General features: G+C 35.6%; 1 protein-coding gene across 1 annotated transcript in view; it reads left to right on the forward strand.

Moving 5' to 3' along the window:
- The window catches only part of BMAL2 (basic helix-loop-helix ARNT like 2), a 37,162-nt gene extending 13,899 nt beyond the window's left edge, over positions 1–23,263 (forward strand). Inside the window, exons 5-17 of the mRNA XM_075728103.1 lie at positions 1,966–2,123; positions 4,243–4,322; positions 5,093–5,185; positions 7,253–7,370; positions 8,191–8,334; positions 10,006–10,246; positions 11,186–11,292; positions 11,884–12,034; positions 13,255–13,310; positions 14,110–14,218; positions 19,891–19,978; positions 21,700–21,808; positions 23,097–23,263. Of these exons, the coding sequence (XP_075584218.1) occupies positions 1,966–2,123; positions 4,243–4,322; positions 5,093–5,185; positions 7,253–7,370; positions 8,191–8,334; positions 10,006–10,246; positions 11,186–11,292; positions 11,884–12,034; positions 13,255–13,310; positions 14,110–14,218; positions 19,891–19,978; positions 21,700–21,808; positions 23,097–23,233 (1,591 nt within the window). The 3' untranslated portion in view covers positions 23,234–23,263. The remainder of the gene's footprint in view (positions 1–1,965; positions 2,124–4,242; positions 4,323–5,092; positions 5,186–7,252; positions 7,371–8,190; positions 8,335–10,005; positions 10,247–11,185; positions 11,293–11,883; positions 12,035–13,254; positions 13,311–14,109; positions 14,219–19,890; positions 19,979–21,699; positions 21,809–23,096) is intronic.
- The last annotated feature ends 4,711 nt before the right edge of the window (positions 23,264–27,974 follow it).

Raw genomic sequence — 27,974 nt, forward strand, 5'->3', positions numbered from 1 at the left:
TGTCAAAAGCATTATTTATGCAGTACGCTAACTAATAATTATGAAGTGTTCTTGTAATTTCAAATAAATGGAACAAATGAAAGTGTTCCAAAATATATTTACAATTTTTTTGTTTAACTCAAAAATTTATATTTCTTTACTGAGTTTCCCAGGTTGCTATACAAGATTCTGTTTTGTACATTGCTTTAATAACTTTCATGTTGTATTGTTAATTTTTTTCCTTAAGTTTTTGTTCATTAGTTGGAGGGAAAAAAATAATTAGAAGACACTTTGAAGGTTTGCTTAACAGTTATCTTCCTCCAGTGATTCTTTTTGCAAGCTTATTGGAGAACTTGCTTTTCTCCCTTCCCCTTTGTAACTGGGGAGTGTAACAGCAGGCTTTTAGAATCATCTCATCATTGCCTGAATTTCTGCATCCACCTGTTCAGGTTTCTATAACTTCTTATTGACTCTTAGAGATGTGAAAAATTGTTCTCTTTCCCCAAATGTTTGTAACTGTCTTCCTGAGGTTCACAGTTCGAGGAACATACACAATATATTACTTGACTGTTCCTACCTGATATGAAGGAAAAGTTGGGTGAACTTGTACAGTTAAGAATAACTGATAAAATTAAATTTTTAAAAAGGCTTTGGAGAGAGAAAAGCTAATTGCTTGGATGAGTGACCCAGAATTATTTGTGTGGAGGGGGGAATTATTTTGGGGAAAAATAATAAAAATAATGGAAGACTGGGTCTTTAAAACTGTAGTTTGTTCTTTCTCAACAGGCCAGATGTAGTTAACTTTATTATGTTTAATGCTTTCTGTTACAGTATGCCTAAGAGGAAGAGTTTTGGAGACCAGTTAACCAAACCATGTTGTCCATCAGTTTGGTTAACTACCACTGTGTCTGGTCTCAATCAGAAAGGAAAATAATCTTCATTTTAATTGAGTGGCTAGCTTGTCTTCTGGGTGAGGGACTAGAATGAATTAAACTTCTTGATCTGTTAGAGGGGAGAACAGCTAGGAAAGCTAACATACTCCACTAGAAAGAATTAAAGAAAAAGTGACCTGAGATGTAAACATATTTGTGATGTGCACTGTCATGTGCCTTAGAAGGGGTTTTCTCATGAAAACTGTCCAAGAAGAGAAGCTCTGTTTCTGTGGCTGAGTTCTTGGACAGAGGCTTGCCAAGAGATGAAACCTGAGACGCAAGGTGTGCATAGAGGCTGAAACCCTTTCTACCAACCACCTTATCAGGTGAATGAAGGGGAAAGCTTTCTGAAATACCTCTGGTTAAATTAGATGAGGCATAGCTTCTTATTTCACTTTCCACTACATCTCTTATAACCACATGTAAATGTGTTTTCTGTTGCTTATGCTGTGCTATGAATAAATGCTTGTGTTTGTCTCTGTCTTCAAGCTGAGTAATTTTTAAGGTAATGAGATAACAAGAAGACATGGCTAATCTCAGATTGTTGTGAGTTTGCATAAAACAGTTCAGAGATGCTTTAGCAAGTGCTTAGAGCATTCCTTGTTTAAAAAAAAAAAAAAAAATGTAGCAGCATGAATACCCCATCTTAGTTACACAGGCCAGGTAGAGATAGGGCAGAAATATCTTCTGGTGATTTCTAATGACATCAAAAGTTCTCTGGTATATAGTAAGGTGTCAGGTTATTCACTTGGATGTCAAGGGTCACAAGAAGAATTTAACTTTTATAAGTCTTCATAGCTTTTTGTTCCTGCCTCATAGAATCAAGTTGTTGCTTGAGATATTTTTCCCCTCGATATTTCAGATCATTATTGTGACCATTTCTGCTTTGTTCAATTGAATCCAATTCCATCGTCAAATACAAGCAGTGTATAAAAAACTGTTTCAGTGCAGTAGTTCTTTTTGTGATACGTTCTGTTCCCAAAATTGATTTGATTAATATTATGGAGAAAATCATGTGTTCTACATCTTTCTTAAAACATTTGTTTCTTCTTAGAGAGGCTCACAGTCAAACAGAGAAACGAAGAAGAGACAAAATGAATAATTTGATAGAGGAATTGTCTGCTATGATACCTCAGTGCAATCCCATGGCACGAAAGCTAGACAAGCTTACAGTGTTACGGATGGCTGTGCAACACTTAAAATCTTTAAAAGGTGGGTTTTGGGAAACTAATCCTGAAAGTCCTTATTCTATCAGGAGTTATACTATGTATCTTCTTTGATGTTAAATAAGTCAAAGGTAATTTATTTTATGTTTCCTTACTGAATTCAGTCCGGGGTCTGTTCTTCATTTAAATTTACATGTTTGTAGCTTCCAGAACTTAATTTCTCCTTCATGTTTGCTATAGTAGAAAAAAAGCTGCCCTTCAGTGTCTGATATTTTCTGTCTGCTAAGGGTATGCCTTGCAGTTGAGTCACTCCTTGATTCTTTTTAAAAATTACAGCTATCAAGCAACTCTGTCTTTCATTATTTTCCAACCCCCAAATTAAATGTGTGTTCTGTGATCTCTCCGCTTTCCATCATACTTTCTGGAACAGTAGTATCTGTGGTGCTGTACCAATGCCAACAGCTATACTGCTAATAGAGAAGCAAAGGGTCTTCATACTCCTGTTTGTTATTCCCACTTTTGTGATTGCATCAGCCCTTTGTCTCTGTATTGGAATTTCATGTTTATCTGTTGACTTTGAAATCTACAACATCATGGAAAAAGACCATTAAAAAAGCTTACCTGAAGAAACTGATGTAAATAGTTGCACTGGTAGGGAGCACAGAGAACTCACATCAGTGATAGGTTAAGTCTTTTACGGTGGAACTTCACTAAACCAAAACCAGTTGCGTAAAACTAAAGAAAAAACTATGTTTGAACATAAGCATCTTTCAAACTTTTTTTTTTTGGCTGCAAGAACAGTAGTCAAAAGGAATGATTCAAGACAAAACATACTTTAACAGAATGTTGATGACTTTGATTACATTAAAGTCTTAAACACCTGAAATGTTAGAGAGGACCAAGAAAAAGATTATCAAAAGTTTATATCCTCAGTCAGCTAGCGAAGTTAATCATGGATCTTAGTGAATGGTTTAGTGTCAGGATCAAAACAGGATCTATTTTTTCCTCTCCTCTTGCTATTGCTAGATTTGGGGATTTTTTTTTCTTCCCCTAAAAAAATTATATCCAAAACCAAGTTGCATATCTTATGGTCTATCAGCAGCACACAAGATTTCAGTTTTTTTGGCAGCACTGTTTCTGAATAATAATTTGGTCAACTGTAAGCAAAGATCAAAGACTATCTGCATTGCAAATGTTGATTATGAATAAACGTATCTAATAAGAACCCTATTAGTCTTAAGTCAAAGGAGTGTAGGAAATGAATTATGCTACTAACTTGACAGTAATAGAATCATAGAATAATGTTGGTTGGAAAGGATTTCTAGAGGATTTCTGTTGGCCCAAGCAGGCTGAGAATTTTGCACAAAGAAATAAAGTGACAAATTAGCAGGGCAGTATTTGCACTTGCAATTTAAACAAGCATCTACAAGAAATCTTCAGCTCAAACATTTGTATTGTAACAATAGGATATGAAAACTGGACTCCATCCAACACAGTTGTTATATGTATCTTCAAAACAAATGCTTTAAGAAAATACAAGATACTATGTGGAATTATAGTGAATGCTGGAATCTACTGGAAAATTCAACTGCTATTTACCTAAAAAAAAAAAATCCAGAAAAACTGTGGAAATGCTTGTAACGGCTAAAAATTATTTTAGACTACTTGCCACAGGTGCTAGAACAGAAAAGGTAGTGAGTCAGTCTCATTGCATTTAGTGAGACATTAAATTTAACTACAATAGAGTGGTTTTTGGATTGTTGGATATATAGTACTAATGAAGCATTATTCATGGCAGTTGATAACATTGAATTTTTTCAGATTCAGCAGATATTAAGGATTCTGAAATAAGCCTACAAAATGTTTCTAGGTAGTTCAGTTTTCATAATACCATTTCTCTAGCAGTACATTAAAGATATCTGAACAGAAGTTTCCTTGTTTTATGCTAAATAAAGGGCAAGAAAAAAATTGGTTGTGTGCCCATATTCATTACCAGCATATGTTTATGAGGGTTTTTTTTATTTTTAATATTTTTAGAATTTTTTTTTTAATTCAGCTGTTATGGTTGCAGAGAAAATTTATAAAATACAAACCAAGTATAACTGTTAAAAGTAAATTTAAAATGTAAGTTTTGACATTATGTCTACAAAAAATATTTTTTTCAGGTTCCACTAGCTCCTATACAGAAGTCCGGTATAAACCTTCATTTTTAAAGGATGATGAGCTCCGACAGTTAATCCTTAGGGTAAGTGGAAGGAAACTCTCAGTTAAAAGATGTCCTTATTAAAGCTTGCCATTAACTTGAGTTTTTAGTTGGAGAGTACTTTTTTTCACCATCTTTTTCTTCAAGCAAGTGCTTTGATGTACTTGATAAGTACTGGTTTATAAACGCTGTACACTATACAGGCTTTTTCATGAAGGGTTACAGAAGATGATTTGTGAGCATGGCAGACAGCAGCCCTTGAAGGGGTAATAAATCTGTATACCATCTGTGTATTTAATACATAAAATTGTTTATGTTGATATTGAAGACTGCATGCAAGTATAGAGAATGCTTTTAATTACGCATAAATATACTTGCAATTGTTTGCTCTCCTTCATTGAAATTTTTAAAGATGTACTTTGAAAAAGATGCAGAAATAATACCTGAAAGAAAATCAATCTTCTTGGTTTTGCGTTTTATCATATACCCACACCTCTTTACCCTTTCTCATTTGCAACTATTTTCTTTTTCCTTTGCTGCAATAACAGACTTCACCAAGATTTGTAAGATGACTCCCAAGTTAAGCTCTTTTGCAGCTAGCCACCTCTTTTCCCAAAGCTGTGTTTAAGAAACTTCAGCTGTCTGTAGTTGAAGGTCTGATTTGGTGCTTGCAATCTTAATTGCTTTTTGGTGTGACTTATAACTTATTTAATTAAAAAAACCAGGTTTAAAAGTGTGCTTCCTTGTAGTCATCAATATTAATTGCATATTTTAATTGTATGTTTTTAAAGACATTATCTTTATATTTTCAGGCCGCAGATGGATTCCTATTTGTGGTTGGATGCAACAGAGGAAAAATTCTGTTTGTCTCTGAATCAGTTTGCAAAATACTTAATTATGATCAGGTGGTTACAACTGGGTTTCTTGGTTTACTTTTACCTTGCATTTTCTTAGAAATTTTTAAACTTTTCCATTTTACTGTATGTTACTAAAAAACAGTCCTTGTGTATTATTTCTTGGAATTTCTTTGATTTAACCTCCTTCAGAGTAAGGCTGAATATTGTGGAATGAAATATTTGCAAGTACAGTCAGTGTTCCTGACCTGAGTAATAGCACCAGATTTCAACTGATCATCTTTAAGAAAACTGCTAATCTGAGAGGAAGGGATGATTTGAAGATGTCCTAATTTCTATCTCCAAGAGATTTTCTTTTAAATGGTGAAGTGATTTGGGTTTTTGGTTTGTTGTTTTTTTTTTTTTTTAGGCCAAGGAAAATTGGTAGTTCAGCAGTGTAAATTAGTTAAAACTTTCCTTGGTAATGCCTTTATGCTCAGATGCAATGCATAACGCCTCATCCACGATAACTCTCCATGTTTATACCCTTAACTTGAAAGAAACTGATATAGTGTGAGTTAGCTTAGCCTGTAGAATGAGAGAAATAGGAAAAATTTAAGTGTACCTTCCATTAGTTGACATTTAACATCATGGACAATTACCACAAATAATCAAGGCGTGATAACTTGTTCATGTATCTATGACTTCTGTTCCAAAAACAGAGGCTAAAACTGTTAGTGCTTCCATCTGTCTACTATAACTTTGAAACCATTTGTGCTACGTTCATTTTCTTCAAAACGGAAGGGTAACCAATCTGGACTCTGTTTTATAGATTTTTTAATTATTATTTTTATTTAAAAAAAAACCAAAACAAAACTGTATCTTTTTAAATAGAAGTGAAATGAATCATCTTACGGGAACAAGCATAAAGCAGATTTTTTTTTGTTCGTTTTTTTAAACTTCTACACTGGATTTACTCAAGGACTAAAAAGTACCTTTTGGAGTCTCTCACATCAGACTTACCTACTTCCAGATCCATAAGGTCTTCACTGTTCCAGCCAAAGAGGTTCAGAGAACATGACTGCCTTAACCCATGAATTTATTAGCTTATTTGGGAACTATTCTAGGTTATGAATCCCATCCTGCAGCTTACATCTGTTACACCTGTATATTTTGACAAGGCTGCTATTAGCCTTTCTCAGTGGCACTCAGCATTTTGCCTTTGCATTAGGGTTAGATGGGGACTGGGCAAATGAAAGAGGCTGTATGTTTATCCTGCTTTCTTAGAAGCTTTTCATTAAACCCATTTCTGACTCTGGCTTATTGGAAAAGTGCTCCCCTTCATGCATGCAGTGATTACATAGCAAGTGGCATGGTCCAAAATGAGTTGCAATTTGAATCTAGAATACTGCTTGTCAACACAGCTCCTTTCTACCCATTGATTTGATCTGCTGCAGTGAAGGTAGGCAGTCAAAAAATGCAAACTAGCCCACTTCTGTGAGAATTCCTTCCTGTTTCAAAAGCAAGTAGCGCTGCCTACAGTAGTGCAGCAGACCGGTTACTTTGGATCAGCAGAGTCAGCAGGTTGAATGGATCCCAGCTGGAGAGATTCCTGTAAATATCCCCTCCTAAGGAGTGCTGAAGTGAGCTGACCTGCTGACCCCTGATTCCAGGCAGCTCTTGGCTCAGTGATGCCATTTTGTCCAACCACATTAGAGCTCAGTTGTTAGGTAGCATGAATATTTCTTCCTATTTCCCTACCTTCCCCCCCGCAATAATCTGTGAGGGGAGCTGTTTTGTGCATAACCTTCTTTGGCTAGGATCAGGAATTATATTATGTACATAAATAAAACATTTGGTTTTACAGAACTGTTTTTAATATCCAACTAAATCTGCTATTTTGCAAAGGGGAAGTAACAGATTATGTTTTTACTACCCTATTTCTATAAAAATAATGTTAAACAATGGCAAATTAAATGTGGATCAAAATGTTGGTGTGTAGAGTAACTGTGGTATTTGACTTTTTTTTAAGTGGTGTAGAAAGTTGTTTTTCTGAGATAAGTAATATGTATGGGGTCCTGTTCTAAATGATGTGTTTCTTATCTTTTGGTTTTTTGTTTGTTTTTTTTTTTTAAATAGGCCAGTTTAATTGGACAAAGTTTGTTTGATTACTTGCATCCAAAAGATGTTGCAAAAGTTAAGGAGCAACTTTCTTCTTCAGATATCTCTCCTAGGGAGAAGCTCGTAGATGGGAAAAGTAAGTCATATTTGAATGTGCTCAGATTTTTTTAAAGAGATGTTAATAAATATAGTTATTATGCAGGACATATTCATGTGTTCATATGTGCATTGATGTATAAACTTGAGGTATAATTTCTATGGACCAGACACATTTGAATGCTTATCTGCTGCTTAGAATGCACTTACAGTTTAAAAGTTAGCCCAGAAAAGAATTTCTTTTAGATAATAAGAATGACTGAAATTTGCATTGTTAAACATTTACCAAGATGTAGTCTGACATTCTTCCTACCAGGCATACTACTTTTTTTTCTTGTATTTGATAGGTCTTGTCAATACAAAAGACCTGATGTAGTCGAACATGGGATAAAATACTTCAATATCAAGAATCACTGTCTTCTCTGAAAATGCTAAGTGTCAATCCTAATTTAACCAAATCTTATTTAGTTTACAGTTGTTTCTAATATGGAAAACATTATATACTGTGCAGCTAATCACTGTTTTATAGCTGGCTTTTATAAACATCTTTGCAGTTCTTTCTTGTACCAAATAGAAGTTGAAAGTTTATAAAGCATATTTATTAAACTACCATTCAAAATATCAAGTAGGTTTAGAAAGAGTTTGGTAGTTCTTTTTAGTTTTGGAATCTGTGTGACAGTCACGTTTTCTTTGCCGTATTTAAGTTATTAGACTTTTTTCATTTTTAATTGTAAGGACAAAATTTAGACAACTGAAGAGTAAGGAGATGTGCTGGAAGCTAAACTGAAGAAAAGGCCTTGTATTCTGAAGTTTTATTGTTGGATTTCGTTTTTTTAACTACTTTACTAAATTTTTGTAAGCTGGCTTGCAAGTACACACAGATTTTCAAGCTGGACCAGCTCGACTGAGTTCTGGTGCTCGACGTTCCTTCTTCTGTCGGATAAAATGTAGTAGAACCACAGTCAAAGAAGAAAAGGAGTGCTTGCCCAACCCAAAGAAGAAAGGTATTCAAACAGTGTAGATGAAGTTGGGGCTTTCTGTCTTGAAACTTGGTATATTTAAGTTCTGAGTCAGTAGTGTGACCCTTGTAGTTATCACTGACTTTAGAAGGTAGCTGTAGAGAAGTGTAAATATGTACTGGAGACACATTTTGAAAAACAGTCTAACTGTACTCTTTCTCCTCCCTATTCACTCCTGGAAAAGAGGGAAGGAGGAACCTGAGTTACAGTGTCTGTTTAGGAGCGCATGGTCTGTTGTAGTCAAATTTTAGAAGTCTCAGGGAGATTTTTGAGAACACTGGAGCAGATCAGAAGAATGAAACTAAATAACATATGTCTTGAAGATAACTGAATAAGGCCTGCAAAATCTACTGTTTTGAAGGAAAAAAAGCAAGTAAACCAACATTTTCTGATTTACTTTTTGTGTTGTGTGTACTTAAAAAGTATGAATTTTCCTTTTTTTTTGCTTTTAATAGTAAAGTTAGTTTATCAGTGTAATTCCATTCATTTTCCCAATAATTTTAATTTAGTTCATATTTTGGTATGTCTGTACAGCAGTATACTCTTGTCAAGTTTTGAGTGAATGGATCTTTTTAAAAAGTAATTTCCAGTTTTTATTTAATACCTTAGTATTGATTTTTGCAAAGGTGTGCTGAAATTGTTTGACCCTGAAAAAATAACCTGTTATTGTTGAGATATACCATACAATAATAATTTTTAAAACAGGTCTGTCATTGTAAGTAAATAGAATTAAGTCTACCTTGATGTGCCAGCTAACTTGGTGAGATAAGAATTTGACTTTTATAAATGTTTCTCGGGAAAGCAGTATTGAAGGAAGGCACATGGACCATCTGAGAAACTGTGACAAAGTCACAGTAGGATAACTCAGTTTTTCATTTGACAGGGTTGTTCTATGTTTTCCATAGTTGATAGGGTTAATGCAGTCAAATCTATGTAAAGCATAATTTGTTCGGAATACAGATATCAAGAATACTTTGGCAATTTTTTGAAAGATAATTACTGTAGGTCACATAATGTCATCTCTATGCCTTGATGCATATGAGGGTGTTTGCATGTTACATAGACAGCAAAGAGTCTACCAGCCATAGGAATAAATGACAGTGTATGCTGTAATTTAAGACTTTTAAAATATTTGTGTTCCCAGAAAATTGAGGAATTCAGAAGCCTAATATAAATAGAAAATAAGCTAGGTTGTTTTGGGTTGTTCTCTTGACTGATTCTTTTAGCAACTGCAGTAAGCATATGTTAAGATCATAGTGTTAGCAAAAGGTTAAATTGATTTGGAAGCTACTAGAGTGCCTCTCTAGTTTATTTTAATTTACAGTACCTATGAAACTGTATAAAGAGAAAGGGTTACTAGACTGTTGGTTTACTTTTTTTTTTTCCTGTGAGTCTGTGTTTGAACTGCCAACACCTATAGCTTATCTTCCTAAATCTTATGTAGGTTTAGAAGCACTCTCTCCAGGTAAGCCAAAATGAAGTAGTACAAAATGAATTTAAAAATAGTCTGTACAATTATCTATAGCCTTGTACAGTTGTTGTAGGTAAGTATAAAATATAGTTGCTAGTCTCATGGTGAACGACAGAATAAAAAAAAAAGTAATTCAGTTTACTTCTTGAACCATAACTGCTTCTTATTTCATTTCTTTTTATTAGATCACAGAAAATATTGTACCATTCACTGTACTGGGTATATGAAGAATTGGCCTCCTAATGAGGTGGGAGTAGAAGAGGAAAATGATGTAGAAAAGGACAGTAGTAACTTTAACTGTCTTGTTGCAATTGGGAGGTTACACCCTTATATTGTTCCACAAAAGAGTGGAGAGATAAAAGTCAAAGCAACAGAATTTGTTACACGATTTGCCATGGATGGAAAATTTGTTTATGTAGATCAGCGGTAAGCGTTTTGTTCTTTAATGAAGAGAAAATTAAAATGACACCATTAGTTAAATTTTCTAATACTTTGTCAGAACTGTAATTTCTCAAGCAGGATAGAATTTCTAGGTGCTGTACACAGGAAGCAGTTCACTCAATCTATGAGTACTTGGGCTTTGGGTTTTTGTCAAACATAAAACGTAATGTATAAAAGTAAGCGTGTTGTTCTATAGGAAAAGATGAGCTAGCAAGGTTAAAATATGTCATAAAATGCACTGATGTACTTATTTATTCATAAAGAAAAATCTCAAGTTAGAGCTTCATAGCTATGCATATGACTTAAGTAATAAACACTTAACCAAAAATTATTACTTCTTAAAATCTTGCTATGTGGAACACATACATTATATCTGAATCTGATACCAAAATATTTCATTAGAAGTGAAAGCTAAGTTCCTATTTTCTGATTTTTCTAAAAGAGACTTTTATTTGTTGTATAGACTGAGTTACCACTCTGCATTTTGAATTTTGTTTTGTCACTGGAAGCTTTTTATTGTTTCGGTCGTCTTGTCTTTCATCTAAAAATGTCCGTTTAAACCTATTCTTAAAGCAGCAGAACAAAATTGAACTACTGAATTTTTTGAATGACTCATTATGTGTGACCAGTACCCTAACTGGCTAATGGGAAAACCTAATGATCATAAATATTTCGTGTGTACATGTGGTTTGCATGTTTAACACGTTATTTTGTCTTCTAATTGCCATTCGTTGCAAATGGATAATTTGCAGTAAATAATATTTCCTGTTGTTTTAGAGCTATACTAATGCTGTATCTTTTTCGCAAACATGAACACAAGCACCTACTTCTTTAAACATTAATTTTCTGCTTTATCTGATACTGAAGAAAACAAGCTTTGCAATTGTTTGAATCTGCTGTAGTTCATGTTTTTATTTCTAACAGTGCAACAGCAATTTTAGGCTATCTGCCACAAGAGCTTCTAGGAACTTCTTGTTACGAGTACTGCCATCAAGATGACCACAGTCATCTAGCTGAAAAACATAAAGAAGGTACAAAATAATTGGTCCTGCCAGAATTCATATAACTACATGTAACTGCTGTGTAAAAACAGTACAAATCAAAAAATCAGAAGCTGAGAATTAATCAAACTAAACAATCTTAGTATTGTCCGTTTCTACGTCTGCATTAAGATGTGCCCACATAAAGTTTGTAATACAAGCAGGGAGAAACTTCTGTTGTCTTGGATCTCAGTGCAGTGCTTTAATTACAAGGGAATAATGATAATGCTTCTTTCAACCCCCTGTTTCAATTCTTTGTAAGAATAAGGAAGGAGTCCTGAAGAACAAATGTGCCTAATCATGTAATTAAAGACACCAATTATGAAAGTTCACCAAGTCAGGAGTCTCCCTACTAGTGATTTGTAGAAACCTAGTACTTGGGCTTTAATTCAAGATTAATAACATTGCTGAAACTGTAGTTTGATTTTTAGCAGGGGTCCTGTCCTGTCAGTTGTTTGGCATTTAAGTTGTATTTCTAGCCATCAAAAACATTTTAGTTTTATGATGCTATAAAATAGATAATTTTTTAAACTTTATTTTTCCGAGTATAAATATGGTGATTACAACTCCTTTCTTATCTAGTGTTGCAGAATAAAGAAAAAGTATTTACAAATTCCTACAAATTTAGAGCAAAAGATGGGACTTTTGTTACTTTAAAGAGTCAGTGGTTTAGTTTCATGAATCCGTGGACCAAAGAACTGGAGTACATTGTATCAAACAACACTGTGGTATTGTAAGTAATTCATGATATGAATTCCCATGTTATTTTTTGTCTTAATTGCAGTTAGCATTAACAGAAAGCAACCTGTTTAAGAAGGAGAACAAGACTAGAAAATGTCAACACTGCACAAAAAGTAGTTGAGTAACCTGGCAGAACTTTTTTTTGCATTTACCAGTTATTTTTATTTCAGGCTTAAGTCATGGATTTAACTCTGAAAACTGTGTTATTTCCAGTAGAAAAAATGAGGTGAAAGAGTTTCTTATTAAAGGAAGAAAGGAAGGATCGTTTCTTAAAAGTAGATATGAATAAATGGAAATGTGAAGTTAGTTCTGCTTTTCCTTCTGAGCTTTACAAGACTGCATGTGTCATTTGACTGAATTTTAAGTGCTACCATACCTACTATGTGCCAGAATGTGGAGAAGCATAACTGATCGTAGAAATGCAAGGCAGGACAAAAAGATACTCTCCAAATGGATTGCAAGGGAGGAGCCTGTGAGACAGTAAATGTATGTGTTTAATTATTTGTTCTTTATTTTTAATTCTTTCTCATTCTCTGTGCCTTGCAATGGAGCTATAATTTGGATTGTTCCAATGATACTGAGGATCTTTGCTAATGTCTGGGTTTTTGAGAGGGGGACAGAGAGGGATTTTATTTCCATTAAACCAAGTTGTCAAGGGGGCCTTTTAGCCATTCTAAAATCAAACTACCTATTTTGCCCATGTCCTTTTTCCTCAAGAGCACAGAGAAGAGCAGTTAAGACAGTGTATGCTGCCCAACAGCCAAAGGCCACTTTTGCCTGCCCTGGAGATCTGGGCATCTGCAGCTGTCTAGAGGAGGGAAGGTAGGCAGCAGCTGCTGGCAGAAGGTAGCCACTGACCTGCCCTTGTAGCAGTGTTTCTGCTTAACTGGTCTCCCACCTAGGAGTAAAATGGTAGCCTTGTTCTCTTGTCATGGAACACAGACAACTATATTGGCCTTTCTTCTCTATTTGGAGAATAAGTAGAAATTAATATTTCACCCAGTGTTTCATGAACAACAGTACAAGGGATTGAACATTGAAACATGTGAGGAATATCTCCTTTTTCTTTTTTTTTTTTTTTTTTTTTTTTTGGCTAGTTTGAGGATGTTGGGTTTTACTCTGTGTAAAGTATTTGTGAAATCAAACATAAATATGCTGGGTTTTGCCTTTGAAAAACTTGCTGATTTTTTTTTTTTTTAATTTAAATCTCAGAGGTCATAATGAGTCAGCTGAAGAACAGGTCCCCCATGGTTCCCAGCCTGCAGAAGGCAAGTGTTGCTTCTTACAATTACCATAGGTGCATCTCCTGATCAATCATTACAATTTTAGGTTTATTCAGTGCAGGAATTTTTTTTTTATACTAGGTTCTTGTGCAAGGAAGGAATTTTTTTTTTTTTTTTAAAAGCTAATTCTGGTGACAATTTCTAGTTACTCACAGCATCCTAATTCATATCATTCACATAACTCTGATCAGAAGGGCTTATAGCACATCTTTTCCTTCTACTATAACTAGGATTTTGGTTGACAGGATATTATGCTTCTGTCACAGACCCTCTTCATATTTTTCCTGTTTTTTTTAAGAAATGCAATTGTATTATTGGAGTTTACCTATAGAATATATAGGTGATACTGATATTATTTTGTTAATATTTTTCTGCTGTGCGTAGATTCTGATTTCTACATGCTTTTTTGTCATCTTGCTGTAAGGTCTTTTATTTTTGCTTTTGAAATTTTTCTTTTTAATAACTGATTTCAGTTTGTGAAAAATCAAAGGGGTTTTTTTCTGATGTGTTGTGCATTGTCTGTGAGAGAGACTGGAGGTGGTAATGATTAAAGCTAATTTCATTACTGGAGATCAGTGATTTTCACAAATATATTCCTTATCTTTATATTTTACATGAGACAACAGCCTCCCCCATCAGTTAGTGTTTTAAGGAATTTAACTTCTGAAAATAAGAGATACAGAACAAAAACTGCTTTGAAATGAATCCTTGAGGTGATTGTTCCTTGCTGCCTAATGAAACTGCTACAAACTTAAGGTTTTACTTTGGTTTTTTTTAACTGTAGATGCTGTAAAACAGTCTTTAGTAAGTGTACCTGGAATGTCCTCTGGAACAGTTCTTGGTGCTGGAAGTATAGGAACCGAAATTGCAAATGAAATATTAGAATTGCAAAGGTAATGAATGCTTAACATCAGACATTAGGTTTTTAAGTAAAGATAGAGAAGAGTTATATGTGATTATGTGGGGGTTGTTCAAGTTTTGTTTTTATTGTGTTATATGTATAAAATATTTTTAGTTTGAGCAGTGGCATTATGAGATACCAATTATAACATAATGTTAGTCTCATGCATGGCAGAACACATAGCTGGTGTTGATAAATAGTTTTGTTCTGGACATGCAGTTTCCTTTGTTAATGAAAGCATTATTTAACTATGACTTCAAAAGCATTACTGTGACGCAGCTTCTTCACATGATGTTGAAATGGGTAGATAAACCATTTGGGAATGGAAAATCAGTTGTCTGCAAGTAGTGTTTGTATTTTTCTGATAGTGTCGCTCTGCTAGGAAAACTTTCCTTGAAACAGTCCCCAGTGGAGCGCTTTCATAGCCTGTCTTGTCCCTTTCCTGATTATCCTAAACATAGACTAAAGCAATAGCACAATTCCTTCCCAGTACCCAGCCCTAGATTTAAAAAAAAAAAAAAAAAAAAAAAAAAAAAAAAAATCACTGCATCATTCCAAATGGGAATCCATACAAGATTCAAATTGTTAATTAAAGATTGACCATTTTAAAACTAGCTAGTTTTAGTGGGTACACAGCATAGCCAAGTAATTTGAAAGGAAGAAACATAATTTTAATGTGAAGATATCCTTATGTATTTTTTGTGTTGTGCACCCACAGTGGTGCCTGACTTGCTTATGGAGGACGAGTTATTACTCTATGTCAGTTTGCACCGTATCAGTGTTTGTTGTCTAAGAACATTCTTAAAGTCTCTGAGCCAGCTAATTCCAAGACTTTGGGATGCATATGCAGAGAAAAAGTCTGTTTTCTGTCACAACTCTTTCAGGAATTAAGGCTTCATCAGGTGGTCCAACCACTTTTGTTAAGGTCAAATTTAGGATAATGGTACTATCATCTCATCAGCACAGGACAAGTCATCTAAGTGTTGGTTTTGGATAATGAAGCTGTCCCTCAGACTTTAGATCTTATACTTCCAGTTCCAGGTAAAGGAATGCCAAGAAATTTTTTATGTCTGCAGAGCAGTGTGTTCCAAGGTCCCATGTAGTTCTTTTCACTGTCACTTTTGCAACTGGACCTGAAAGAGTGGTAACATTAAATCTTCCAGGAAAAAGTACGCCAGTTTTGGCAACAATGGTGGAGGTATAAAGAATAGTTTCACGTAATAGAATATCCTGAGTTGGAAGCAACCTATGGAGATCATCAAGTCCAACTCCTGACTCTACATGGGGCAACCTAAACCATATATCTAAGAGTGTTGTCCAAACACTTTTTGAACACCGACAGGCTTGGGATCGTGACCACTTCCCTGGGGAGCTTTTTCCAGTGCTTGACCATCCTCTCTCAGTGAAGATCTTTTTCCTAATATCTTCCCCTGGTACAGCTTTAAGCTGTTCTCCATGTCCTGTCACTGGACACCAGAGAAAAGTCATCAGCACCTCCCTCTGCTCTCTTTCATAAGGAAGTTGTAGACAGCAGTGAGGTCACCTCTCATTCTCCTCTTCTCTAAGCTCAACAAATCAGGTGTTTCTCGTAAGTCATGTCCTCTAGGCCTTTCACCATTTTTCTTGCCCTCCTTTGGACACATTCTTATATTTTTATATCTTATATTGTGGAGCCCAAAACTGCATACAGTACTGAAGGTGAGGCCACACCAGTGAGTCTAGTGGGACAATCGCTTCTTTAGACCAGTTATAGCTATACTGTGCTTAATGCACCCCAGGATACCATTGCCCTTCTTGGCTACCAGGGCACGTTGTTGACTCACATTATGCTTACCGTCAACCAGACCCCCCAGATGTCTTTCTGTAGGGCTGCACTCCAGCCTCATGTCCTCCAGTCTATATACACATCAATATGCCGTAGCATAGTCAGCTTCTGCTGTTTCAGTAGCAGTATGACTCATCATCTTGTCTATGAGGATGTTATGGGAAATAGTGTGAAAAGCTTTACTAAAGTCGAAGTAAATAACATTCAATGCTATCTCCTCATCCACCGAGCTAGTCACCTCCTTGTAGAAGGCTGTCAGGTTGGTTAAGTGTGATTTCCCCTTTGTAAATTGATGCTGAAGTCCAGGATTACATACTATCTCTTCATAATGTGGTTGTCTTCTCAGCTGTCTCTTCATCAGAAGACAGTATTTAATTTTCTGAAACAGTAAAAACCATGGTCAGAGCCTAAAAGTATGATGAGTGACAGTGGCAGATGTTTCTTACTCTTGTTTCCAGTATTTTGGAATTGTCTTCCAACGATGAAGTCGCATCCCTCTACTAGAATAGACAAATTGCACAGGGAATCATTCATTTTCAATGAAAAGAATAAACACTTTAGTTGGGATGAAAAGATTGCTACTTAAAAAAAAAAAATCCATCCCACAGCATGTTGGCAGGTTGTTGGGGTTATCAAGCAAAGCAGGAGGAAAACCACTGGCAAAAAAAACCCCAATTGATGTCCTCAACAGCAAAGGTGGGATGTTACATTTTGGTAATAACATTGTTAATGTCCTCTCAACAGTGCCGCCTATAGAGGGAAGGAGAGTCACTTTTTATTATATCTTTCTGAAGACTGAAGTAAGTTGGCAAAAGTTCTCATCTCTGACAGTTCATGTCCAGGCAAGAGCTTAATTTGACTCTTGTTCTAGATGCTTCAGTCAGCTCAATGTGATGTTCTTGATAGAGATCACCTAAGCTTTGCTGAAAATGCTCATCCATGTGAGCATATGTTTCATCAGCTTAAGGAAACGAGTTTATTAAGTAGATGAATAATAAATTTTCTGGATGATTAAAGAATGAATGCATTCCTGGGAAAGTTTTCTTCAAAGCTACTCCTTGAAAGTTCTGGTATTTGTGTTCTAAGAACCACAAGCAATGCTTTCTTCTCATATTGCTACAGAGGCAACAATTTCAGGAGCAGTATCTTCCTAAGCAACAGAGGGATCTTTTGTGAGCTTTGTATGAAGATCAAACCAAACCATTACTCGTCTTCTGTGACAGTTCAGCAGGTCACAAGAGAGCAAAGTCTATCTGTTTTAATCTTAGGGAACAGAAGAATGCATTACAACAGACAGAATTGTGGAATTTGGAGAAGAGATTATGGTACTGAATTAAACTCCCCAATTTGGGGGAATTTTTTTTTGTAAGAGTGGGTTTTTGGTTTGGTTTTTGTTTTGTTGTTGTTTTGGGTTTTTTTTGTCTGTTTGGATGGAATTCAGCTGTTAAGTTGAGGCAGGTATGACTGAGGGCTCTTTAGGGATATTTCAGAGGAATATTCATTATTTCATATCCTTCCTGATCCCAAAAGAAGAATGGATTTTTCTAATCCACTACAGACCTTACAGAAATTGAGCTTATTTATCAAAAAGTTCAGCTTCCATAGTATTAACACTGGCATAATTTTCTTTCTGTCTGTCTGCCTATCATAAGCTTGAAGCTCATGATATATACCTCCCTACCTGTCAGAGATTCATTTCGTAGATGTCTTGATTTCATCATATAAGTAAAGCATGGCTTTACTCCTTTATGGAGCAGCAGTTTAAGGCAACAGGATGTTTACCTCAGTTTGTTTGATTTACCAAAACAACTTTTCAGGAAGATCACAGTAGTTCAGACTTGCTTCTAATTTTAAAAGTGAGGCTGCTAGGAGAAATAAAAACCTGCAAGTTCTGGATTCAAAGAACTACTTTCCAGGACAAATATTTGTGAAAGTGCTGGCAGTGATGAGCACATGCCTCAAGAAGCCGCATCAGATAGTCTTATTCTTCAAGTCATTAACTGAACTTAGTGTTTTTCCTGGTTATGTTCACATCTTGAACACTAGTTAGTAAATGAAACAACGTTAGGTTGCTTTCTTTGGGAAGTCATCTTCTTTCTCAAACTAATAGAGTGAATGTCACAAGATTGTGAAAGGAAAAATGTTTTACATGCCAGCTTCATCAGCCACAGTGATCTGAGCCATTTTAGTCTTGTGCAGCTGTGTTTTGTTTCAGTGATCTTAGTTGTCCATGGACACTGGAAATTGAGAAATGAACTTGTGCTGAAACTAATAGCCCAAGAAGTTGCCATGCAGGTGAGAGAAAAGGTTAAGAGCAAAGTCTTGCAGAGTAAGGTAAACTCTGTGTCCAAAGGAAGGGCAGTTCTGAAAAGAAGCCAGCTATGGAAGGGAGCAGTTGCACTGTGTAACTGGGATCTCTGGCATCATATTCATCCTACAGGCCTGTATCTTGGGGGAAAATAAACTGGTTTTTATCTCTGGAAGAGGAAGAGGTGTTCACAAATACAGTTGGCCACTGAAGGCCTCGTCAGTAACAACATTTCTGGAGATGTCTGGATGTAGTTGCTTGCACCCAGATGTAGTTCATTTTTCCAGAATCGTTGCTGAGAACAATGCTGTTATTTCTTTCCAGCCAAAGAGTAGAACTTCATGCTATTTCCTCATTTTTCTTATGTATGAAATCAAGTTACTATCTTGCACACGCTGAGGTAAAAAAAATTAGACAAAAGAGTGATCAACACAGGCTAACACCAGCTGTATTTCATCAAATACCTTTGTGACTACAACCATAGTCCAATAGGATGAGTGCATTTACTACCCGAATTTGCTCTTTGCATTTTTTTAATATCGGTAAGACACAGGTGGTTCTCAAGCTGTGCATCAGGCATCACCAAGTATTTTTAAAAAACTTAGGACTATGCCTACAGCTCTGTTTACAAGCATATCTGAATTGAATTAGCTTCTGATGAATGATCATTTCAGTTACAGCAATGCTATAAATCTATTAAATCTGGAGTTTCCCTCCCAGCTTTTAGAGTTGGTTGTACTGCTTATCACATGGCACACTGGATGTTGGGATGTAGGGAACTAACAAATATTCCATGGAAATAAATCAAGTTATTTAAGATAGGCTATTTATTCACCCATTTTCTGTCTTTCCTCCAATCCCTTATCACGTTTTGGATCTCAGAAAGTGACAGAAACAGAAGCATCCAGAGTGCCCCAATTCTTCTATAGCCTTATGCTTTGGGAGTCAGGAAGAGCAGGGGGAGATAGGAGCAAGCTGTCCAAAGGGCCCTGGTACGACATTTTCACCATTAGTTTCATATCTAGCATGTTTGGTGAGGGAGGATGAGCAGTATCTCAAAGAATTCTGGTAACAAACAAGCGGTCTTTACTTTTCATTGGAATTTTCTGAAAATATGGAAAGACCAGTATAACAAAATAACAGTAGAGGGAGCATTAGGAGGAGTGTTGTTTCCCCTCCATCATTTAGCAGAACTTCCTTGTGTTGTCTGTGTTCTGTATGTATTGGAAATGTACCTATTTGTCCCAGTGTGCATAATTTGAAACCTGTTACTCTTTGGTCTGTCTGTGCTGGTGATTCAACAGAAAAATAAAAGTGTGCTCAAGTAATTATGACCCGTGGCCTTTATTGATCTCTTCTGCTTTTTGTGTTATCGAAACTTAGAGCAGGAGAATTTAAGACAACATTGTCTCAGATTTACTGGCTCGTGCTTCGTCACTGGGGAGGTCTGGTGGGTTCTGCAACACATGGGCTATTTTTCGGTTTATGATCAATGTGACTTGTTAAATCAACTAAACATATACAATTTTAGGTTGCATTCTTCACCATCTGGGGAGTTAAGTCCATCAGAACTCTTGAGAAAGTCACCACCTCCAGCTTTAACTGTAAACTGCAGCAATGTGAGTATGTCACTGCCTGTAAAAATCTAAAAGTAAAAGGTTAATGTCAGATAGCTCAAAGCCTGTGTTCAAACCAAATTATCCTGACTTGTGGTTTTGTGAGAGAACGTGTAAGGTATTGCCAACTACCTGGCAGCTATAAAAATCTTTTGAGAGATGTGACAGCAGCAGAAGTTCCAGCCTCATTTAGGGGGGCATCAGTTCAAGCCTTAAGGAGCTAATTCCCAAGGCTGAGAGGACTGCAGTCTCCACTCAATTATTAGGATCTCTGCTGAAGCTCTGCAAATATGCTAAATATGAGTGTGATTCATACGACGAGGACTCTTCTGGATTTGGAATTGCATTAAAACTTTTGCTAAGTAACTGTCAGAGAGTAAAAGTGTTTCCACCTGTTCAGTTTGACAACCTAAATAAAATACCAGTTCTTGTTTCCTCTCTCTTGTACTTCTAATCTTAATGTTCTTGAAGACCCTTTTAAAAATCTATGCTGTATGTTCTCAGTTTTGAAATGTTTAAAATTTTTACTTTGAAGGTATTTTCAGTAGTTTTCTGAAAACTGATAGAACATGCAGTTTTGCTAATCTAGTAGTGCTGGTAACACCACAAACTATAACTATCAGTTATTGACCATAGCTATGGAATAACTAACGTATTTTTTACCTAAGTATATTGTATGTTGTATATTGTGCACTGTATGAACAAACATTTACTTCTCCACCAGCACTTCTTTGAATGTAAATTTCTTTAAATTGAAAGACAGTTTTTCTTCCCATTGCAATTTTCATTTCCTAAAAATACTGTTCTGGACTAGGGATTGTTTTGGCTTCCTCCCTTTTTTATGATCAGTTCTCCCCTGCCTTACCACAGGTGTTTCTCCCTAAGAGTTGGTTGACTGACTTACATACACTGAACTCTCTAAATCATGCAGCATCTCATCATAAGGCTAACTTCATTGTATTCATTGAAGGTGGTTTTTTTACTCTGTGCTTTGGTATCCCATTTGTTCCTAAAATGCTTTTGAAAGCATTTAAACTTTATTAATTTCCTAGTAGAATATACACAAGTCAGGCAACCGAAGAAATCTATCCTGTTAAATTGCATGTATGTGTTACATGAAACAAATGGGAAAAAAAAATTCTGATATGTTTGGGTTAGGATGTCTTTCATCTCTATTGTTGCTAGCCTCATTTTTTCCAAAGTGCAAAAAGTAATTTAATACTACTTAGATTTTTATCATCATGGTAAAAAGATGCAAAATAACAAAGATACAAGTTTATAATTCGTACAGTTTAATGCATTATAGAACATGGGAGGTATGAGGGTCTTTTTTTTATCTTTTAGCTAGAATGTGTCAACATTGACAAACATGTCACTGGGAATTTGTAGTTATGGTACTAGACGTGGAAAGTATATACCAGTACAATTTGTTGTGCTGGATCCATGTGCTGAATATTGAATTAGACCCTCAATAAAGCAGATGCCACCAGTGTGAAGTACCTTTGACAGATGTGTAAGTAACACCTTTTATTTAAGCCAAGTCCAGTGCTACGTGAACTTGTAAAAAAAATTATTTTTAAATGCAGATCTGCCTGTTGATGGATATTTTTTTCATTTACCCGATTTAGTTCTTAATACTTCGACAGCAATTTATAATGTTTCTGTACTGTAATAATTGTGACTAAGATTTAATTCTGTCCCTTTTACTACCTCTGTTCTTTCAGGTGCCAAATAAAGAATTGATTCAGTTATGTGCTTTGGAAACAGAAGTTCTAGAGACTTCAGAACAAAACCAGGGTGCTATTCCCTTTCCCAATAATGAACCTCTCCTCAGTAAGATTTATTTCTCTTGTGGCTGTTTTGGGGGTTGCAGGCACAGACATTTCTGATAAATGGTGTAATTTTTGAGTGCACCACTTTACAACCATGTATAAATTGTAAAGAGATTTGTCTGTCTGTCTTAAGATGAGAGGTCTCTTAAAACAGATGTGTATCACTGGAAGGCAAACAGCAAAATTTGATCAGTGATTGAATCTCATGACAAAAATAACATCCTGTAACAGAAGTTTGCCATTGCATTCTTGCATGCCACAGTTTTAATTAGGTACAGATTAGTTGTCTCTCCAGAAAAGAGGGATGGGTAAGGAAAAGTATTTCAGTGCAATGTAAGGGAACTGGTTGTAATTTGTGAACTATTGTCCTTTTAGCCCTTTTTCTCTTTCTTAACTGCAAGCTCTGAATAGTCAATACAAAGGGCTAGTCAAAATGTTTCAGAAAGTGCATGCTTGAAGGAGGGGAAAGAAAAAATATTTCTAAGGCAGCAGTTTGTCTGGATATAGGATTCCCTGACCATGTAAGAGGAGAATGCCATTGTATTATTTTTAACATAAAAGGCAAAGTGCTATAAAAGCAATGTTTATGCTTATCCTGTATTTCAGCTCTTGGAAGCTTTTCAGTCTCCCTCTTTTATTTCAGTTACTAGAGCTTTATTTACTTATTTATTTATAACCTATAGCTCTCTTCCAGTTTAGCTATAAGACCTTTGTATAAAAAAAAGGGAGGAAAAAAAGCTAATCCTCAAATAAGTGTATAAAAAATAATTAAAAAAACAACAACATTTATCCAAGATAGGCAAGGAAACATTTTTCATTGATACTTGATGTAAAGCATTTTACCTTACTGTTGTTAAAGGCAAGGGTATAGCGTTGATTTCTAGAGCTAACACATAGTAACTCCTAAGTCAGGAGTTCATCCGGCATAGTACCTCAGATGAGAATTCAGGTACGTGATTGTGCTTGCCACTAAGGTAACATAAAGTAGAAAGCCGTTTTCTACTTCAGTGACATGAACTTCACTGCATGGATACGAATTTTATTAGCTAGCAGTTGGAGGTAGTCCAATGGATTGGCAAGACTTAAGTCTTCTTAAATCAAGTTATGTATGTCCTTATAACTGTCTGCGGACAGCCATTCTATTACTTTTTTTTTTTTTTTACCATTTACATGTAAATGTTTGCCTCGACTTCAAAAAAAGGTGCTGTTTAAAAACAAATACGTGTTGAAGGTTACCATAGTCTTCGTGCTTTGTACTGCATATGTTAATGTTTTTAATAATTTTATAGGTGGTAATTCTCAGCTGGACTTCGATGCAATATGTGAAAATGATGACACTGCTATGACTGCTCTTATGAATTACTTGGAGGCTGATGGAGGACTTGGGGATCCAGCTGAACTCAGTGATATACAATGGGCTCTCTAGTTTTGCTTTTTCAAAATAAGAAGGAATGTAAAATCTGTAATGCACAACAACCATACATCCTCAGTACTGTATTATACTTTTTTAATGTTTCATTTGAATTTATACTTACTGTCTATATATTTTTAAAGACTGAAGCCTTGTTCAGAGAGAGACAGTTTCTGCTGCACCTATGGAAAAATGCAGTATTTTTTTCATGATGGGGAAACCTTGAAATTTTAATATTGAACCATCTGTAACTGGAATGCTTAAAACACTTCACTATATTTTTGCTGAGAAGCTTTAACCAAAAGGTACTGTACAACGTACAGGAATATTTTTTCTTAAATACTTAAACTTTTATTTATTGTTTTTGTTTCATATGGTAGAATACTGATTATCCATGTTACTTTCTGTAGAACCTACTGTACTTACACAGTTGAAGAATATTTGTAACTTAAATTTCATTGAAATGATGATTTGCACACACTACGGTTGTAAAATAAGGTATTGTAATTCTCAAATGATGCAGTCTGTGATTCCTTGCCCTTCTCAGAAGTGTAGTTTTTGTAGTCAAAAGTGAAAATAAAGCATACAGTTCTGGGAGCAAGGATTTGAATTAGATCACCATAACAATCAGAACGTTTTGAGGAAAAACAGTCACTTCCCCAGTACACAAACATGATAATAAAAGTGCAACAAAATCTTAATTACTATTCCGTATTACTTGTAATGTATTATTAGAAGGGCAGTGCACAGAACCTAAGAAAAGTAATACTATAACTGTAATAAAGCACTTTGGTCTCATCACTAGAGAAGTTTGGATAGATTGTCTTGGTTCCAGAGTGAGGCTAGCACTGTCTATTAGTGAAAAAAATGTTAAAATTCTATAGTATCTTTTATAGTCTCTATGTTTTTGGAGAGATGAGGGTGATTTTATTGCTTGAGTCTGCGACTTTTTAAAATATTTGTGTACTATAGTGCTGTCTGTAAGTACATGCTATATAGGATGATCTTCTTTTGGGGGACAGCTTTTGCAAGAATTGTATTGCAGTTACAGCAGGTTACTCAAGAATATTGCACTTAATAGGTTGTATTAGAACAACATAGCATTAATATATTTATCTCTGGTATTAAAGGTTTAGACAATTTTTTGCATCGATTATATATCATAAAAGCATAATTTTTCTGTTGTGTTTTTTTTTTTTAATTCAGGTAATGAAAGGAAAGCATTTGAAGATATTTGTTACGTGTGCATATTTTTCACACAGACTTTTAAACACAGGCACCACCATAAGCACTATTGCATTTGTTTTAACACTAAAGGTGAGCGATAGGCAGCCTGTTTCAGCTCTTTTCATGAAGGCTGGAGTGTGAACAAGTAGATGTAGTAGCCACTAGATGTCACACTTCTGCTGCTGGTTAACTACCCTTTCCTGAATGAATACATAATTTTGTCATGCACTGACTTCCTATGCTGTGACAGAGCAGCTTTAAATCTCATAGGTATGAATCGTTTTGCAAATTATGAATTTTTTTTTATGAATCTTGTCCAGGTTTTCTAGAATGGCTTGTTGGATTGCTTGCCTTTTTTTTAAGTCTATAGATTTTTGCATTTAACTTGCATGTGATTTCCTGCATTCAATTTTTTTTTTACAGACATGGGGCCAAAATTATCTGTTCTCTAGTTTTATTAGAATAAACTTTTCTGTTTCTTCACAGAAAATGAATTTTGGGCTATATCGTGGAGCAAAGTGAAAAAAATAAACAGGTACTTTCTAAGAATTGATAGAATTCTATTTGTAGAAATGAAATTTCAGAATTTCAATTTTTGCCATTGTAAAATGTATTTTCTTTTTTCTATTCTAGAAATAAATTCTAAATAAGACAAGAAATACTGTAGCTAACACAGATAAATGAGTAAATAAATAACTTAAAACTATACAGACTTCCTCAACAGACTTTCCTTTTTTAACCGGATTAGTTTGAAAATGGTGCAGATGTTGTTATTGAAGGAGCATATTTATTCTTTCACAAGATTTATATAACCGTCTAGAGTCAAACCACTATTTTTGGATTCTCCTTGGATTTCCCTAAAAATAAAAACAAAAATGTAACTTTGAGTCTTTTGCAGTCATTGATCAATGTTGTGGCTCTCAATTAATTTATTAGATTCTCCCTTTACTATTTGTGAATTTTTCTGGTTTAAAACAGTCTTACAAGAAGAAGTGTCACTTGTAAATGTTTATGATGAAATTAATACATACGTCAATACAGTTGAGATAGTACGTGCTTATTTCTGTTCATATAACACTACAATTGATGTGGACAGGTTTTTTTTTCTTGGCGTGGTGCAGGTTATCAGAGGATGTGGTTAAATCGGATCAATAAAATGTTATTTTGATGCACTGCTGTTAGTCTGCTGACAGTTCTACCCAATATGGAATTTAAATATGAAGTACTCATGCTTCCAGATCCCAGGCTCGTTCCCTGAAAATATAAACGGGGAGGTTGAACTAATATGGATTTTGGTATCTCAGGATAATATTCCCTAGCCAGGGTAACTTTGTACTCCAAACTAACATGCATTTTCTAGGTACTAAAAACTCCTGATGATGTAGCTTAATTTGGCCGTCTCTGGAAAGGAGAGCGCATGTAGGCTGTACCTGAAGGAGCCTGTTTGATCAGAAGTGAACAGAGTACATAGATACAATTCTTACAGAGTCTTGGCACAAGTAGGTATGGTAAGTGATAAAGCAGGTGTCAACGGGTTCTTAAAAGCATTATTAGTTATTGAGGTTGTACTTGGAGATGGGTCAACTAATTTGTTCCTGCAGGCACATATGGAGTTAAAGATCAGAAAACCTTGATGGGAGACGAGTTCTCATATAAGCAGCAGCTTATTTGGGAAACCAGTTCCTGTGTTGACAGGAAAACATGAGAGAACTCTTTTCAGAATTAAGCGAAGAGAATAAGAATGTGGCAGAGACAAATACCATCTGGGTATTGTTGGAATGAGGACGTGATCTGGCTGGGTGGAGGGTAATCGTTGGCTATCACCAGCCTGAGTTAGATCAGAGGTAGACTGCAGGAAGGCCTGGACTGCCATGTGGCACACAGATTAAAACAGTGCTTTAGAATACCATCATGTCTTGCAGTGGTGAATCAATAAGATGTCAATATATTAAACCTTAATTTTTGTATTTCCCATAACTATTTGACAGTTGTTGTTGTGGGGGCAGGGGGAATCCTTTCTGTGCTCTTTCAGGTGTAATTGCTTCTTGGGATTCCCTTGGAGTGTTTAGTCAAGTACAGTGCTATTGCATGCGTCTAAAGCAGAGCTTCAGTCCATGTTTCTTTCCTGTGGTGCATTGTAGTTCTGGACTTTTCTGTGGATCTTATGCTTCTTTTAGAGTATTGGAAAATTTGGCTTACTCACAAGTACGAAAAGCTAAAATTAGTCTTTTCAGTGGTTGCTGACAGGAGTGTGTTCCCCTTCATGATCCAAACTGAAATGAAGAATTTATTCTTGCATAAGTGATGCTGCTTCTTCCTAAGCCATGAATTCTGGCCTCTTTCACTTAGTCTTTTGCTCCTTTTTGTAGGTTGACATACATCATGTAAATTCATAAAATGTCCTGGAATTCCAGGAAGTAATCATCAGCTGGAAAGCTCGGTGCCATTTAGGACTTCTCTGAAGATGGTAATTTTATTCCCCATCCCTGATGAGAATTCTTTTGTTCTATACAAATATGGAAGTGAAGAGGATACTTGGGGTTATAGGGTCTTGCAGGTTAAAAGATGTAAAACCATGTTGCAGAGCAGCAGAATTAGAGGATCCAGGAAAAAGGCAAGTGGGGTGGTGAATGAGCTGCTGAAATACAGCTTCTGCTGCTGTGGCACATTCTGTGCATACCTCATTTCTAGAAGGTTCACCTAAATCCCCTTTACTATGAGAGATGGCTGTCATGAGTACATTTTCTGGGTGGTTCCTGGCTTAATTGCTTTCAGAAACTTCATATCTTCCTGGTGAGGAAATGACAGAATTCCTGAGACATGACAAAAATTCTCATGTCCGTTGGAAGTAGCCAGTTTTACAGGTACATGATCCTGTCTCTATAGCTCTTCTCATTCAAGATCCTGTGGAACAGCTGCTGAGCTATAGCAGCCTACTACATTAAAAAAAAAAAAAAAAAACCAAACATTAAGGGCCCTTGAGAGCTGTGTATATTATGTGTGGGCATCTGTGCTTTTGTTAAATGGGAGAGAAGAGGGAATGAAGTACCTCAGCATGCCTGATTTATTGAAGGATAAGTTCACACATATGGGCAGTTACATACACATAACTTTTTATCCTTCAGTTGTTTTCATGTCAAGACCTCTAGAAATAAACACACAATCTTTGGAAATCCTCAAAAGTTTTGTGGGAAAGATCTTCCTTGTTTGTTGCTCTCACAATGCTGGCCCTGTCTGGGCGGTAAAAGTTTTCTTCCCCAGCATTTGCAGATTCCCAAGTGTACATGACGTGACATCAGTAATCTGTCCCACAAAACTTGCCACAACTGAGAGAAAATAACATAATTAATAGGTTCTTTTGTAACAATGAAGTATATCAGTGTGTTTCTAGAAGGGACTGTAAAGTGAGCAGCAGTACTTAGAACAATACAGTATCTCGGGTAACATAGAATCATAGAATCATGCAATGCTTTTACAACAGCAAATCTGACTTCAAAGATTGCTTCTTTCATAAATGTTACAGACAGGG

Source organism: Pelecanus crispus, chromosome 1 (assembly GCF_030463565.1).
Source record: "Pelecanus crispus isolate bPelCri1 chromosome 1, bPelCri1.pri, whole genome shotgun sequence".
Classification (NCBI taxonomy): Eukaryota; Metazoa; Chordata; class Aves; order Pelecaniformes; family Pelecanidae; genus Pelecanus; species Pelecanus crispus.